General features: G+C 54.2%; 2 protein-coding genes and 1 long non-coding RNA gene across 9 annotated transcripts in view; 1 reads left to right on the top strand and 2 right to left on the bottom strand.

Moving 5' to 3' along the window:
* Positions 1-3,261: 3,261 nt before the first annotated feature.
* Positions 3,262-16,096, top strand: part of LOC140684561 (uncharacterized) — a 35,971-nt gene continuing 23,136 nt past the window's right edge. For both annotated transcript variants that reach the window (XR_012056984.1, XR_012056983.1), the window contains exons 1-2: positions 3,262-3,464; positions 3,632-3,706. This is a non-coding gene — a long non-coding RNA (uncharacterized lncRNA). The remainder of the gene's footprint in view (positions 3,465-3,631; positions 3,707-16,096) is intronic.
* On the bottom strand, positions 6,164-9,405 carry DLX1 (distal-less homeobox 1). 2 transcript variants are annotated; one of them, XM_030277461.4, is made up of 4 exons: positions 8,937-9,405; positions 8,225-8,424; positions 7,716-7,869; positions 6,164-7,371 (listed from the first exon to the last, which is right to left on the bottom strand). In XM_030277461.4, the coding sequence occupies exons 1-4, from the start codon at positions 9,247-9,249 to the stop codon at positions 7,301-7,303; spliced, it is 738 nt and encodes a 245-aa protein (XP_030133321.1). In that variant the 5' UTR covers positions 9,250-9,405; the 3' UTR covers positions 6,164-7,300. The 2 variants fall into 2 exon arrangements, with proteins under 2 accessions (XP_030133321.1, XP_002198787.1); XM_002198751.7 differs by lacking the exon at positions 6,164-7,371 and having other exon boundaries at positions 7,560-7,869.
* METAP1D (methionyl aminopeptidase type 1D, mitochondrial) overlaps positions 13,007-16,096 on the bottom strand; it is a 43,166-nt gene continuing 40,076 nt past the window's right edge. For 3 of the 5 annotated variants that reach the window (XM_030277457.4, XM_072932249.1, XM_032749387.3), the window contains 3 exons: positions 15,087-15,184; positions 14,390-14,437; positions 13,007-13,507 (listed from right to left, as the gene is read on the bottom strand). In XM_030277457.4, coding sequence (XP_030133317.1) covers positions 13,311-13,507; positions 14,390-14,437; positions 15,087-15,184 — 343 coding nt within the window. In that variant the 3' untranslated portion in view covers positions 13,007-13,310. Of the gene's footprint in view, positions 13,508-13,960; positions 14,124-14,389; positions 14,438-15,086; positions 15,185-16,096 lie in introns of those variants that run through there. The other 2 variants (XM_032749389.3, XM_072932250.1) reach the window with 2 other exon arrangements.

Raw genomic sequence — 16,096 nt, 5'->3', positions numbered from 1 at the left:
CCCACGCTGAGTTTTTGGGGATAGGGAAATTTGAGGGTGTCGATTCGGACCCGGACGTTCGCTGAGAGGGAGAGCCGCGTCCCCTCCGCCTCCTCTCCATTGTAACAGTTGCCGCAAGCCTGCAACTTCCCTCCTCCTTCCCCTCTTTCCCGTCTACAATAAAATCTCGCCCCTGACAGTCTTCTTGGCGAGGCCATGAATCACTCAGCGCTGCCTGCAGCAGCCCAGAGCCGCCCCCCTTCCCCCTCTCCCGCCTGCTGGCGCCAGCGACATTTCACCCGGGACAGACTGTGCTGTCTCACAGCTTCCTATGGCCGTCCGGAGGGGTTTGAGGCAGGGCCGATTCGTAGTAGTCCTGGAACTGCTCCTCGGGCGCAGCCCTGACCATTTCGCCTCGCCCCTCTGGCAATGGCAACCAGGCCGGTAACCTGCATGGGATCTTTGTTTGGGCCAGAGCTGGTGGTTGCCCCAAGCCCCTCTGGGGTGCTTCGAGGGCTGGAGGCACCTCAAGATGCTCCCCTTTGGGATACAGCCCTTCAGCTTCATCCAGCCTAGCTGAAATCCTCTGGGATGTACCTCGTAAGGGCAGCATCCCTCCAGGCTGAATCCCTTTCCAGGCAGCACCCCCTCCAAGTTGCAGCGTCATGGGATGTATCCCTCGAGGGCTGGACCCCTCCAGGATGCAACCCTCTGGAACGCTCCCTTGCAGCCCTCTGAGCTGAAGCCTCACTTTTATGACCTTTGCTGCACACTTCAGGATCGCCCCACTCGGGATGCCACCTCCCGGCTGCGCCCCTCCAAGCTGTAACCCTGAGGGGCTGCATCCTTGGAGGCACTGTTGCTGGAAGGCGCAAAAACGGGTGAAAGAAGGGATCTCTGGCCTTCATCACCACGAGGACCCCGCCATTCTTGGAGAGGGCACGGGGAGAGAAAGCCGTGTTGAAGATCCCATTGCAGACAAGAAGGCTCCGGCCAGCTTGCCCGAGGTCGGCAATGGCCAGCCTGGCCGAGACTCTTCCGAAAGGCCTTGGCATGAGGAGCCCGGGCGGGGCCGGGGAAGGCAGAGGGGGGCGGCCTCACTAGGAGACACGTCGGGAGGAGGGGGAAAAGAAGGGGGAAAAGTGGGAGGGGAGAAGGGAGGAAAGCGGGAGGGCAGATTTCTTCTGAGAGCTTGGGGAAAGCTTGGGGGCAAGGGGAGGCGGGGGTCGAAGGAGGAGTGAAGAAAAGCGAAGAATGACGGCGGCATGTTGGAAGACGAGAGTCGGGCGCAAAGAGGAGGGAGTGGGAGAGACAAAGGGGAAAGAGGCAGCTGCCCTCCAGTGCCGGCGCTGACCCGGCGGCGAGGACGGGGACGAGAGCCCAGAGCCGTCCCAAAAAACAGCAGGGCCGACTCATCCCATATCTATCCCCCTCCTTCACCCTCCTGCCGGCCGCGGGCCTCTGGTGGCAGTGGCCTTAATCACCCGCTCGGACCGGGGGGAGGAAACTTCCCCGCTGGCGGACGGCGAAGCGCTGGGGCGGCGAGCACGGAGCGGGGCGGCACGCGTGGCGTGGCCAGCAGCACCGCGGAGCCCCACGCCCCCGTGGTCCAGCAGGAGCTGTGTTCCCGGCAGCGCGGTGTTTCCGCGGGCTACGACTTGGGGGCGAAATGGGGGGGAAAGTGGGATACACCCCTTTGACTGGTGACAAGTTTTGCTAAATCAGTCGTCCGGGATGCACGAGGAAGCCGTGGCCGCGGGCCACTGTCGGGACGGAGACGATTCCCGTTCCCTCCCTGTCCCTCCGCCCCACCGCTTTCACAGGAGCTTCTCGCAGTTAAATAAAGTTTCCCCAAACATCTGCGCCCCGGTCTCTCCCGGCCCAGTGTCTCCAGTCCGATGTAGCATTGCGGTGCAGGGTGTTCTTGGTTCCGTGGGGTCTGGCAGGATGCCGACAGCTACGTGGGGTCCCTGGGTCAGGGACCTGCTCAACGGGGGAACGCTATCAGCGGTCGGGGAGAAGAGCACACCACACCCAGTACGGGCGCCTCCGCGCTTTCTTTCTGTTATTTAGTATTTTTAATTTATTTATTACTATTTATTTGCTGTCTGCTGGTAGCAGTCCTCTCTGGGCTGTCCGCACCGGGTGTATGCGGTGGGGTTTCTCGTCCTTCAGCATCCCCGTATCTCCCAGAGCCCTCCCAGGGTCCGTATTCCCCCCGCTGTTCGTATGCCAGATGCGGCTCACACCGTGCGGAGGTCGGGGACGGCAGCGCATGCCGAGGCGCGGTAGAGCAGCTCCCGCGCCCACCGCAGATGCATACGTAGAGATATGCGTGTGTTTGTAACCTGTTTTCTTCTGCTCTTTTCCCGTCCGATGGGACGGGGCAGACACCTCTGAGAACCACGATCCCACTCACAAGTTGCGCGGGGATCGGCCTCCCGGAGCCGGCCAAAGTCGCGGGGAGCAGGATAACCGGGGGGCGAGAGATGCCCCGGCCTCCGCCGCCCTCCGGGAAGGGCTGCGGAGCGGGGGAGGGAGCCTGGTGGGGGGGTTGGGACGATTCCACCCCACGTCCCAGAGCCGAGGTTCCCCCTTCCGCCCCCCGTCAGGCCTGGTCCCCGCTCCGGGCCGGGGGAGCGGCTGAGCGGGGCCGGTCCCGGGGGGGCGGCCGGGGTAAGTGACGGTTCCGCGACCAGCCCGGTCCGGGAGGGCGGCACGGCAGCCGCCCGGCCGAGGGGGCACCCTCTGCCCCCCCGGAGCACGGGCGGGGCCGGCCGGGCTTGTACCGTGGGGAGGCAATTTACTCATTTGCCCGGTGAAAAGAGAAAGCACGAGAAATTCAATTAAAGCGGCTCTGGCAAAAGGAGTTATTTGAGGCATGAATGTCTCCCCTAAAGCTGCAGCAATCATGTGGCATTAGACACTTCCGGAATCCTATAGCCAACTTGAAAAATCCCAGACCCCTTTTTTCCCTAATTTTTGCTCTGATCTGTAATTTTATCCACATTTGCACTAGTTTGAGCATTCTGGCTCTCCCATCTGAAAGCCTGCAATTACTATATAATTCTTCGCAATTTCACATGTCCTAATATGGACTGTAATTTTTGCGCAAGACAATTTCCTGCTATTTCAAGCATCAACATTGTCAAAGTTGTATGTACATAATAAATGGGAATATCAATGCATAGTTTTTAGCATAACATCTTGACTCCTCGATAATTATATCCGTTCGGAGCCTACGCAGAATTAGCCTGAATTGCATGGTAACTGCTGCTGCTTTAAAATTTTTAAAAATTACTCATAATTTTCCCAAAGATTACCAAGATCTCGAGTGCACAATGTCATCAGCGTAATGAAGAGTAAACATTTATGCTAATAATCTGCAATTTTTTTCATCAGCTATAAAGACAGAGGCTATATAGCAGAAAATTTCAGTCATATTCTGCAAGAGCAGAGCTGCAAAAAGGCTGCTGCGCTCAGAGGCATGTGCATCTCTGGGGGATCTCAATCCACATTTCCACTCTCAGGATATTATTATTGTGCTCGGCTTCTTTTTTTTTTTTTTTTTTTTTTTTTTTTTTCGCTTTCTTTCTCCCTCCCCGATCCTTTCCCTCTCTCTCACATTCTCTCGTTCTTCTAACTTTCGTAGCAAAAGCCGCGTTCGGTGCTTTGGTTTGTTGTAAAGCAAAGACTTGTGCCCAGAGCCTCGGGGACTGAGGCGAAGGTAAGGGTGGCGACACAGGCTCCTTTCTCGCGGGGGTAGGTGAGTGTACCGGGCGCGGGCCGGGAGAGGGGGGAAATACCGACGGCGGCTCCACCGACCCTGTCTCCCCGCAAAACTGCCCGTCGGCGGCACCGGGGCGAGGAAGGGAGTGGGGCGGCGGGCTGGGCGGCGGGGATGCCGCGCACAGCCGAGCCGAGCCGAGCCGAGCCGAGCCGAGGCGAGCCGAGGCGCGGAGCCCAGCGCGGGCAGGGCGGCGCGGGGGCACTCGCCGCCCGGGACTGCCGCGCTGCCGGGGGCTGCCGGCACCGGTGTGCGCTCGTTTTCGGCCGTGGTTTCGTGGTGTGCGTTTGTCGGTTCCTTGCGAAGGGGAGAGTTACCGCCCGGTCCCGAGCCGGGAGGCGGGAGGGAAAGACGCCGGTGCAGAGGGGGACATGGCACTTTTTCACTGGCATGAGAGTGGCGGTGGCGGCAGGAGCGGGGTTAGGAGGGCGGCGGCGGGGAGAGCGGAGCGGGCGGCGGCGGGGATTTCTTATCCCCCTCTGTCAAACGAAGGGAGCAAATTCCGAATGCAAACGGGCTTGGGCTCTGATATTTGATTTTTTTTCTAGTTTCAGGGGCCGCTCTGTGCTCTGCAATTAGATTGACACATGTACAACATCCCCAGCTATTCAAGGGGGTTCGCAGGGACACTCCAAGGGGATTTTTTTTTTCCCTTTTTCTTTTTGGGTGGAAGATATTAAAGAGGTATCTGTTGTTTGGCAATTTTGCTAAGTCTGTCTTCATTACTTCAACATTGTGCATTTGCTAATTTGGAAGCCCCTTCCTATTGACAGCTCTGCTCCATACACCTGCAAGCAATTTGCAGAGCTCCAATATAGGAGAATTGCAGAGATGGCAGCTCGCACCTATTTTATTTTTTTTTTCTTCGCTTTTCTCAATGCACAGCAAATTTGGCTTTCAGTGCGTTATCTCTTTTGTTAATGCAAAAAGATTCCCTGGGCGAAAAAATTGCTCATAATTACCAGAGAGATGGGGAAACTGCATTAGAATAAATAAACCTGAAATTACTGTAATTATGTTGTGTTTGATGGGCTCGGCTTGTAATCAAGAAGAGAATACAGTGAAATGATGCTGACCCTCTTGGGTTTGCAGCTGTACGCGCACTTTGGGGTCTTTTTTTGCAGAAAAGAGTCATTTTGATCATCATTAAGCTGTGTGTAACCTATTTCAGAAGTGTTTGAAAATGAGGGGCACTTTTTTTTTTTTTTTTCCCCAACAAGGAAAAATATATCCCAAAATTACATTTTGCCATTTACGGACACATCCATAAGGTTGTATTTGCCGGGTGACAATTGGTAAAGGTATAATATTCGAAATCAGGACTTAATCATTGTAATGAGGTATTGTTTCAATATAAGCACCTTTGGATTATTCATAGTTTAATTAATATCCTCATTATGAAAATCTTCGAATCAGATATTTGATGAACTACTTGTCAGCAACAAGGCAGAATTAATTAGGCCTGTATTGAGATTAACATTTTCAAATGTACAATTATAATAGCCTCTAACTCAAGACCGCCTAGCTGAGAGAAAACGGTTAATTTCTCTATTTGAACTGTTAGCAAGCCGTTATTGAATTAGGAGAAGCTCATATATCTTTAAAGCTCTCCGAGCTGCTTGACCACCCCTCTTCGGCCCGGCCAAAGGCGTTTGGTCACCGGCAGAGCCGCCGCGGGAGCTGTGTGGGTCCTGGGGCGCTGCGGGGCCGCGGAGCTCTCCGGCTCGCTCGGGACTTCGGGCCGCTGGGGACCAGCCTCGGGCCGTGGCACTGCGGGAAATGCGGAGCTCGGAGCGTTTCGTGTGCGCCTGGGGCGGGTGCTGCGGGGAGCGGGTGCGTATCTCGGGGCATGCGAGGGAGCGTGGCCCCCGCGGGGCTGCACACAGATCCCTCGCGGATCCTGCGCGCAGAAACGCGCACGGGCAGCCGGCCGAGCCCAGCCGCTGCCAGCTTCCTCCGCTCTGCAGCGCTTTACCCACCCCGGCAATAGCCACGGCTTGTGCCGGCGCTGCTCCAGCCCGGGGAGCGGGCACGGCTCAGTCCGGGGCTGCATGACCGCGGCGGTACCGGCACAGCTTCGCCTCCCGTGGGATGAGTGGGTAGACAGCCGACTCGGCTGTTGGGACGGGGCCCGGGGCTCTCCCGGCTTGAGCACGTCCCCTGCCCGTCCCAGCAGCTGTGCCCGGTTTCCCCCGGCTCCGAGCAGCCCCTCCGCCGAGGGTCCCCGATTCATCGCGACGGCTGCCGCCGCCTAACCGGGCCCGGCCGGGTGTACGGGGGACAGACTGCCCTGTCCAGGGCGCGTCGCTCCTCCGTCTCGCCTCCCGGTTTACGGCCACGGGAGCCTGGTCCGGACCCCGCTGCCGGCCGCGCTACGGGACAGGGAGCACGCGTGTCTCTTTTTCCAAACCATAATTTTACTGTCTCAAAGAAACTTTATAACTTATGTACAAAGATTTGTGTGGGTTTTTTTCCATTTCCTCCCCCAGATACAAAGCAATAAGTTAACATTCTCAATATAAAACTAAACTTTGACATATAGAACACTAAACACAGTCGAGCTCAGTTTATCACATTTTCCGAATTTCACAAGTAAAATGTCAAGATCTCAGTACACAAAGCATCATGTTTTACAGCCACACGAAACAGAACAGAAATAATAATTATAATAATAAAAAAGGCTAAATTTGTGCAACATGTTTACAGAACAATAATAATAATAATAATAATAATAAAGAATAAAATATGTACAGCGAGTAGCTCCTGCACGTCGATTTGTGCATTTCGACTTCGGGCCGGCTTTGCGCGGGGAGGCCGCGCCGGGACTGCGCCGGTGTGCCTGCCCGCCCTCCCGGTGGGTCCCCCCCGCCGCCCTCCGGGATGTCGTTCCGTCCTCTACGCCTTGCTTCACCTCAGCAAAGCGCTGGCAGCTGCTGTAATTCCACTTCAGGGTACCAAACAATGTGCATTTATTTCCTTCGTTAAATACTCGAGAAATGCAAATCATTCGGACCAAAACTTCCCACACCAGCAAAGTATAAAAGTTACTGTAAAAGTTAAAATCGCATCCTTCCCTCGTCGTGATTTATTCGGGGAGAAGGGGGGGGGAGGAACGGGACGACGGACCGTCTGTGGTTTTGTTTAAACTGTGCGTCCAAGCAATGCACTCAGCAAGCTGAGTTCGTTTCTAGTACTCTCATAGTGGTAATTTAAATCAATAAATAAACCCCCTGTCTTCCCCTTTTAACAACAACAAAAAATATACAGATGGATAGTGAAAGGTACAGAAAATGTCGCGGGAGAGAAGCTCTGGTAAATTGTACAGCTTCCTTCCCCTTTGCAATTTAAGAGATGGTCAGATCGGGGTAGTAAATAAATGACCTACATTTCAACAGACACAGACAGACAGACAGGACAGAGGAGAGGGCTTCCCCGCCCCCCAGACATCTTTTTCTGATTGTCCCACAAAGCCGCGGCCGGCGCTCGCTCTGCTCCCAGGCTGTTGTGCGGTGCTCGGGGCCGCTCCGTCAGCTGTCAGCGGTGGGAACCGGCCCGCATCACATCTGTGCTCTCCTGCACCGAGCTACCGTGCAGCGTCCTAATGGCTGGATGGGCAAGAGACCTCTTGTTTGTTTGTTTGCTTGGGTTTCTTTTGTGGTTCTGTTTTTCCTTTTTTTAAAAAATTCTTTCTCTCTTTCCCCCTCTTTTTTTCCCCCTTTCCTTTTATTTGACTTAGTTTCTTTCTTTCTTTCTTTCCTTTTTTTGTTTTGGTTTTTTTTTCCCCCTGTAATAATTTTAATTCTTTTCGGGACCGATAGTGCTTGCATTAGGGGAAAATGTATATATAATCACATCAGTTGCGGCTGCTGCATAGCTTCTTGGTGGGCCGAAGGATACCACGACGTGTAGCTGGGGATGTAGGTGCCCGGGGTCCCCGACGAGGCCTTACCAGAGGCGGAGGTGGTATTCCACACTGGAGGCACGGGTGGCGAGCTGCCCGAGAGAGCCCTGCCGTTGGTCAAGGCGCTGCTCTCCAGGGCGGCCCCTCCTTGCTTCATCAGCTTCTTGAATTTGGAGCGCTTGTTCTGAAACCAAATCTTCACCTGCAAAGGGGAACGGAGCAGGGTTCAGCATCCCTCGGTACGGTCCAGCATCCCTCCATCACTCCGAGGGCAAGACGGACCCCCGCCGACAGCCCCCCAGCTTCTCTCCCTCATTCCCCCCGCGACTGTTGTGTTATTTTGTGACGCCAAGGCACCCAGCAGGAGCCCCCTGGGCCCACTCCGGCGGGCTCTGCGGGGGCTTCCACAGCACCGGGAGCGCCCCGCGGCGGGACAGGTGTCGCCCTGGGCCCCGTTGCCCACGGCTGTGAACCCGTGTGCGTTACGCGCGTGGTCTCCTACTCAGACGGTGGGGACACGGAGGGGACACGGGATAGGGGCTCAATCGGAGCTGTACCTGGGTCTGGGTGAGTCCCAGAGATGCTGCGAGCTCGGCTCTTTCGGGGAGAGCCAGGTACTGAGTCTGCTGGAACCTCCTGTTCAAAGCCTGTAGCTGCAAACTGGAGTAAATAGTCCTGGGTTTGCGGATTTTTTTCCCTTTCCCATTAAAGCGAACTTCCCCTCCTTCTACCACAGTGCTTTTCTCCGATTCGGCCCCTACAAACAACAAACGATGCAGAATAAATAATAATAATAGCAGGAATAGCAATAATAGCAGTAACAGTAATAGCAGCAGCAGCAGCAGCAGTAACAATAACAACAGCAACATCGACAATAACAGTAATGAGAAGGAAGAAAAGTGAAGCTCGAGTAACGCTAACAAAGGCTCCGGGCGATTATGGCAGCCCAGGCGTCTTCCCAGCGAAAGTTTGCTATTTTTACAGGCTGCAGTTTAGGTTTAATTACCCTTAATTGCATACATTGTTTATAGCGCTACGCAATAAATAATTACGAAGACTAATACGTGCACATCTGGGTTGGTTTCTTTTCCAGCCAAGCATTGTATGCTCTGTGTATTGGTCCCCTGTGATTCTCAGCCTCTCTTGACTAATATTTTGTAATTTAATTTAATTTTTGCCCCCGATAGATTTTTTTTAATACAACACTCTCCCTCCCGCCTTGCCTTCCCTCCTCCCCTCCCCCCCCTCCCCAAAGCCGAGTGCACCTACCTGTCTCCTCTAACCGGGTCTGAGTCAGGCTGGAGCTGTTGGGGTAGGACTGCACTGAACTGATGTAGGGGTTGGTCGAGTGGCTGCTGACCGAGTTCACATAGGGGTAGCCCAGCGGTCGGGAGAAGGACGAAGCTGTGCTGTACGAGCTGTCAGGCTGAGAGTGGCCCGCGGAGTGTAAACAGTGCATGGAATAGTGTCCATGGGACATGGGAGAAGGAGACATTTGCTGGCTGGGCGGCCCAAACTCCATAAAGACAGCCTTCCCTGAGACGGGGCTATTTAGACTCTCTGGCATGGTAGTCATGGTCATTTCTTGTCGCTTGGTCTGTGTGTGTGTTCTCTCTTCAGCTTGCCTTTTTGGGGTCTGTTGTGTTTCTCAGGACAGGAAAGAACCCAATTTAAGCGAAACAGGGTTTTTCACTTTCCATTCATAAGAAAATGGAGTTTGTCTCTTTGAAAAGTCTAAGCATGATGCTGTAGATCTACACAAACTCGCCTAAAAGCTTTGACTCAGCCAAGTCTATGAATATTCATGAGACGGCGGAGCTGATTGGTCCACCGTCTTGCATAATCGCTTTGGATTGGTCCGAGGCGCTCGGGGCTCGCCCGGACCCCGGTGAGCGCGGAGAGCCGGGCTGGCAGCGCCGCGCTTGCCCGAGCGCCGGCGGCGGCCGCACGCCCGCCCCGCTCCCGGCCGGCCCCGGCACGGAGCCGCCCAGGAACGCACTCCCATCGCAGGCCGCCCGCTCCCGCTGCCGGCGACCGAGCGCGCCGATCCGGACTTTGGCGGAAGGCATCGCAACTCCCTCCACCCTTCTCCGCCCCTCGCCGCGAAGGCGGCGCGGAGGGGAGAGCAGCCGTGCTCCGCCGGCCCCGGCGGGCTGCGGGGGTTCTTGCAGCTGCCCGCCCCGCTCCGCAGCCGGCGGCGGGACCCGCGGACAAAGCGAGCGGCCCCCGCCCGCCAGGCCCCGCGCACTCCGCGGGCGCGCAGGGCTTCTCGGCCCGGCCCGCGGGTCCCGGCGCCGTCCGCACCTCCCTATCGCGCCGCCCGGCTATTGCCGTTATTGCTTTAAAGGGAAAAAGCCATCCAACCAAAGTCGCCCTGAAAGGGCCCAACGGCGCATTTGAGCTTAAAATGAAAACTTCCGCGTGTGTGAGCGGTAAATGAGGTGGGACTTAGGAGATCCTCCCCAGAAAGCCCACGATGAATCTCAAATTACTTTGCTAGATAATTAGAAAGTGTTGATAATTATTTATTTCATAATTCTGTGGTGTGACTGTAACAGGAAAATGATCTTGTGAAAGTTCACACGTGCAGATGTATTAGTTACTGATTCATTTGATTAAATGCTAGTCTCAAGTGCTCTGATCCACAGCTGAAGGCGGCCCCATTAGCATAACACTGATGTTTAATTTTCATACGCATAATTAGCCATATATTTAACACTAATAGCAACATGCAGCCTTCCAGCATTAAACAGCCTGGGATTTGATCTGGCCTGGGCTGAACTTTCCCGGTTACACCTAGGCTGTCTAGGGTGCGCAGTTATCACTGCACTACATCTATGTAATCAAGCACATTTTGGCAAAGGGAGAACACCAATAAAAATGAACATTCAAAACAAATCGCAGTGTTGATGTCGTTAGAGGTACTAGCGCCGGCAGCGGGGCTTGGGCACCCCCGGCAGAGCCCGCATAGTGTTCAGGCTCCTTTGGGCAGCGACGGCCCTTGAAGCAGCCGGCCCCTGACTGTGCAAAGCTGGCACAACCGAGCCCCTCTGCTCCTTTTTTTTTTTCCCCTTTCATTAGTGGCTCTGTCGGTTTTAATTGCCCGTTTCCTAACGACTCTTTTACCTCCTTTCCCCCTTCTCCCCCCCGCCCCCTTTTTTTTTTTCCGCAGTGTTTTGGGGTTTTTTTCTTTTGCTTGCAATGCGCGAAGTTAATTCTCGCTAACTCTCCGAGGCTTGGCGCAGAAGGGGCAGTGACGGTGTTTCTGCACGCACACGGTGCCCCCCGGCAGCCAGCTCTGCCCTGCTGGCCATGGAAGTGACCATCCGAGGCGGGTCAGCGAGCTTGCCCGGGCAGGGAGCAGGGCGCCCCGGCAGCTCCGGCACCTCCGCCGGCCTCAGCCCCTCAGCCTGACAACTGCAGAGAGGAGAGGCCGCTCCGCGTCCGCCGGGACTGCCGTCTTCTCCTCCGATCGGCCGGACACAGCAGTCCCGGGCCGAACCACAGTCCCTCCAACCCTGCCAAAACCTCGCGGAGCAGTCGGTGAGGCTCTGCTCGCCCCCGCCCTGCAGAGCAGGGCTCCCCGGCCCTCCGCGCACTGCTGGTCCCGGTCAGCGCGGCTTGGCGGGCGCGGAGGGGCCGCGGCCACAGGACGTCCTGACGCCCCGGGAGCGACTGCCACGTCGGGACTCTCCTGGTGCTGGCCCGGCAACGCATTCTGCATGACGGGCTTGTGCAAGGCGCCGGCTGTCCCCGAACAGTCGAGACATCTCTTCAGTCTCGCTCGTAATTAGGATTACAAAGGTGCGCCGTCAATGCCTCCGCCTGGCCGCCAGTGCGCTGCGGCCGGTAAAACTCGCAGTCCCACCAGAGTTACCGGCGGGACTTCAGAGCGCAGTGATTACCAGGAGCTGCCGGCAGTCCCCCTGCTCCCGGCTGCCCCGTTCCCACCTCATCCCACGCCGCGGTAAGAGCAAGACAGGAGGCAAAGGGCAGGATGGTGAGAAACTTGGCACCTGCGGTGGTGTCCAGGGGCTCCCGGCGTGGCCAAAATCCACGGGAGGCACCTCTGGTGGGCCTCCGGGACGTGCCGGACACCCAGCTGCCCCCAGCGCCCCTCAGAAGGGACGTAAGGGACCAAAATACATGTCCCTCCAGGCAATGCCGAATGTCCTTTGCACTGTTAATATCTGCATATTTGTAAACTTGGCTGCATCGTTTGTTTTGCAGGTTTTATGGCTTTCCAAGCTCCTCTCGGGGAGGATGAAGCTGAGTGGCTGCCCCGCGATGTTAGTTGTATTCAGGGAGGGGGTCCCCACTTTTTGAAAAGCTGCTGTTAGAAACTATTAGAGCTGAGAGCTCACTGTACTTGAATGAAAACAAACAGCAGAGTAAAGCTGTAAGAAAGCAGTGGTCCAGGACCACTGAGGGAGCCAGTGCTGAGCCACTTTGGTTGCCTGAATGTGCAACTGGCCAGCCCTTATCATGCGACCCCATCTGCCTGCAATGAGGGCCAAGTTATTTGTACCAAACAGCACCACTGTTGCCGTGGGCCTGGGGAACTTCTGGAAGTCCTTTAATTATCTCCAAGGCTACCCTACATTTCACAGGCCCGGGTCCTGCTCTGGTAGCCCCCAAATATCAATTCCAGACTTGTTTGGTCCCACCGGGTGGTCAGCAACTGGCTAAATTGCAAATCAACCCCTGCACGCCTGGCAGACCCAGAACAGGACTGCAGAGAGCACAGGGCCGAGTGAGACTGCAGCTCATGAGGTCCATTGGTTCCAAACTCTGTGCAGGAGTCAGGACTCATCTTCCAGACTGCAAACTCCTCTGCCTCCATAAAATGCTTAAACTGTAGAGTTAAGTGCATCTCCCTTAACTAACATGGGCACCACAGAGCACTGATTACCCCAAACTGGCTAATTTTTCAAGCAGGGCAATTATTGATCCCTGGAGAGGCGTGCTTTGCATCTCATTTTTAATCACTTTTTGTTCTGCGTAAAAAGAGGCAAGAAGCGGGGGATTGATGCTGGGAATGATGCTGGGAAGAGTCTGATCCCTCTGCCTGACACTCAGGAAACTTTTTTCCATCCTAGTAGAAGTTAAAGCCTGGGAAACAGCACTGTGTTAATGGCAACAAAGACAAATTGACTCCATACCTCAGCTATAAAGAGAAAATGCTATGTTTCTCTGTCCTCAACTGCTTAAAGACTGTATCATCTGATACCTATTTGCCCCACATAGGATTTGGAAGAGAGGGGCACCACTTTCTGCTACTAACCCCAAATAACCCAAACCCCTTGCCACTTGTAGACTGTGCTTGGCTGCTCCAAGGGTCACAAAAAAGCTAGACTTTTATTAAATACTCACCAGGTAATACACAGAAAGAACTATGTCCAGAGCCAACCCCTCAAATTGCTTTTTCTGTCCCCTGGAGTGACTTATGCAACAGCCATTCCCCTCAGAAATTACAGAAACCTCTTCTCTGTCCCGAGTGAAACTTGAAATCCCAGAAGTACAGCAAGTCTCTCCACTCCTTGCTCCATCTTTAGGTTTCTTCCACCAGTTTAGTGAGGATTTCTGCTCCCTCTGAGGTAATCACCAGGGTATGTTCAAATTGTGCCGATCTGAAATTCACATTTAGCAGTTTGAGGGGGAAAACACATTCACCATGCCTGGAAACTCATCTGTTTGGGTTTTTTGGGCTGTCAGTGATGAGTTCCATGTCTTAGGAAATCCAAAAAATAAAATCAGGCACCTTTTATTGTCTACAGAAATTGCAGTCCATTTGTCCTCCAGAATCTTAAATTCAGGGGATCCTTCCATTATTATTGGCTCTGCAGCAAGAAAAACAAAATGCATTCTAAAGTTAGTTGCAGTCCTGTGTGGATTGTGAAAAAATCAAGAACAGGGGGCTATCTCAGCAGGTAGCTACCCTTCCACACAGGTCCCATCTCCCTGGGCTGGCATTCTTTTGACACACTAAAATGTGAGTTAAAAAGGAAGACAAAATAGCAAGGTAGGAAGTTGCCCAGTCCTCTTTTGTAAAAGCATGGAATTTTAATCAAGCTTTAATTAAGACCGTGTGGATAATAACCAAAGCACCAACCACATTTATAAACAACAGATAGCTTAAAATATTTGATTTTTCTTAACAGGCGTAAAATGTTCATTAAATCAGCAAAACAACAATTTTCTTATTTCCTTCTAATTGCCATGCCATTTAGCCACACAGTGAGAACGAAGGCTTTTCCCCCAGCAGTTCTCCACGACTGGAAGTGAGCACGATCAGTCTGCGGGGCGAGGCTCCGGCTGGTTACTGCCGCCGTAGTCCCCAAACCCAACAGCAGCTCTGGAAGGCGGTGAATGACTAAGTGCCACCAGGCTGCTCGGCTTTGTGGACACGATCGCATCCTTCTCACTCTCCTCAAATCAAGTGTTCTGGCAGAGTCTCTGCCTTGCCAAAAACGGGAGTCAAATATTAGCAAAATTTATAATTAACATTTCATTATTTAAATCTTGTAATTTGAAAATAATTTCATCCAAATAGTTTCTAATGCATATTTAAAATGATATTTTAATCTATTTCCTAAGAAGTCAATCTCACTGACGTCCCCCTGTCTGCACGGTTATTTCTATATCCCAATAAAGAAATGTTACAGATCTGGGCTGCTCCGTGTGTGCTTTTTAACAGAAAACCATAGCAGAGAGTTACTAACCTATTGTGAACGCCATTCCCTCTTCCATTAACAAATCACTGTCATTGGCTACAAAAGAAAAAAAAAAAAAACCGCGTTTATGCATTTTGGGCCTTTTTTTTTTTTTTTTTTTTTTTTTTTTTTTAAGAGAACGCAACCAAGCCCTTTGTTTAAACCCATTTTTAGCTCGCAGGTACTGTGCATCCGAGCCCCGTTTTGAGCCGGAGCACCCGCCGAAAGCGATCCCACTCCGGCCGCAGCGAGACCACCCCGACGGCGGCTCCGTTCAGGCCGGGAGCTTTAACAAACGTTTTAGCGCAGATTTTTCTTTGCCCCGTGACAAACTTTGCCGGCGCGGTTCGGGCGCGGCGGGATGCGGAGGCCGGGACACGGCGGCTGCCGCCCGGAGCGGGAGGGGAGGCGGTGCGCGGCGCTCAGCGGCCCCGGCAACTCCGCTGGCGAGCGACTTGTCCTCGTAAATACCCACGCGAGCCTCAGAGAAAGAGCCCGGGGATGCCCTCCAGCTTTCCAGCGACTGACTCTCCCCACCGGCAATCCCCCGCCCCGCCGGGCCGGCAGCGTGCGTGGGGGTGTGTGTGGGTGTGTGTGGGGCTCTGCTGGCTTTACCGCCCTCCCTCTCCCTCCCGGGCCCTCTCATCGCCCGGGGGGAGAGGAGCGGCGCGGGGGAGGACGGGCCCGGAGGGCGGGGGCCACTTACCATGGTGCCACACCTCGGGGTGCCCGTGAAAGTACGACCCGATGCCGTGGCCGACGAAGAAGGGGCAGACCTGGAAGCCACCTTGCCGTGCCAAGGAGCTGCAGGGGCAAAGAGGAGCTGTCAGGGTGCGTGCCCCCACCACCAACCCCGCTAGACGGCCCCAGCCCCTGCTACCGCGCTGCTAGCGACACTGGATCACCACTTTGCCACCGTTCCGAAAGACAGCCATTGAAGCGAGCATGGCTGAGCCATTGTTAGGTTTCAGAGTGAACATGCCCGCCAACAGAGGCTGGTAGTTCCCGTGCCAGCCCTGCTAAGTAAAACGGCAGTGTGTTGTCTCCCTGCTTGATGGAGGGTAACCTTTTCCACTAGCACACTGAGAACTTATTTTAAGATGGCACAGCCGAAGTTGCCAAGTCGGGCAGCCAAGGCCCCAGCACAGTACCAATCGCAGCCTCTGCCGAGTTCTCTGTAAATGCAGACTCTGTGCTGGGCTGCATACCCAGGGGGCTGCACTGGGTTTCCTGCAGAAGAGGGTCCTGCTGCCAACAGGGAGAGTTAAGAGCCCTACTACTTTGCCTTCATAATACTTCAAACATTTAGTATAAAAACGTATTGAAAGTTCAGCAAATATATGTATGCTAAATAAAAACATATTTCTAATTAATCTGTTGCCAGAGAGGCAAAACCAAATCATAACAATTACAGTATTTCAGGTCTGCCTGAGAGATCTGCCCTGCTTTTCATGGCTGCCTCAGGGAGAAGCATCTCTGAGAACTGCCTGCAGGACCATAGCTGAGCACTGATCCCTACCCATGGTAGGAAAGCAAATTCCTATCCCAAAACCGGAGGACCTGGAGGTACATGGGGTATCCTCTGGCTGCTGGCCCACCCCATATCTGCAGGCTTCATTTTCAGGGTCTTCCTCTACTTAAGCAGTGATCGAAGCAGTGGTGGACACAGTGATTTGAGCAGCTCAGCCAGGAGGCCTGCCCATATCCAAACCAGAA

The sequence above is a fragment of the Taeniopygia guttata genome, chromosome 7 (genome assembly GCF_048771995.1).
Source record: "Taeniopygia guttata chromosome 7, bTaeGut7.mat, whole genome shotgun sequence".
Taxonomy (NCBI): Eukaryota; Metazoa; Chordata; class Aves; order Passeriformes; family Estrildidae; genus Taeniopygia; species Taeniopygia guttata.
The sequence above is the reverse complement of the archived record's forward strand: the minus strand, read 5'-3'. Positions and strand labels throughout refer to the sequence as shown.

Bases quoted from the DNA above. Each gene is read 5' to 3' on its own strand.
- DLX1 (XM_002198751.7), bottom strand. From the start codon at position 9,249: ATGACCATGACTACCATGCCAGAGAGTCTAAATAGCCCCGTCTCAGGG. The intron at 8,425-8,936 runs GTAGGTGCACTC...TGTTGTTTGTAG, and splicing joins GACCCGGTTAGAGGAGACAG to GGGCCGAATCGGAGAAAAGC. The intron at 7,870-8,224 runs GTACAGCTCCGA...TCCCCTTTGCAG, and splicing joins TGGGACTCACCCAGACCCAG to GTGAAGATTTGGTTTCAGAA.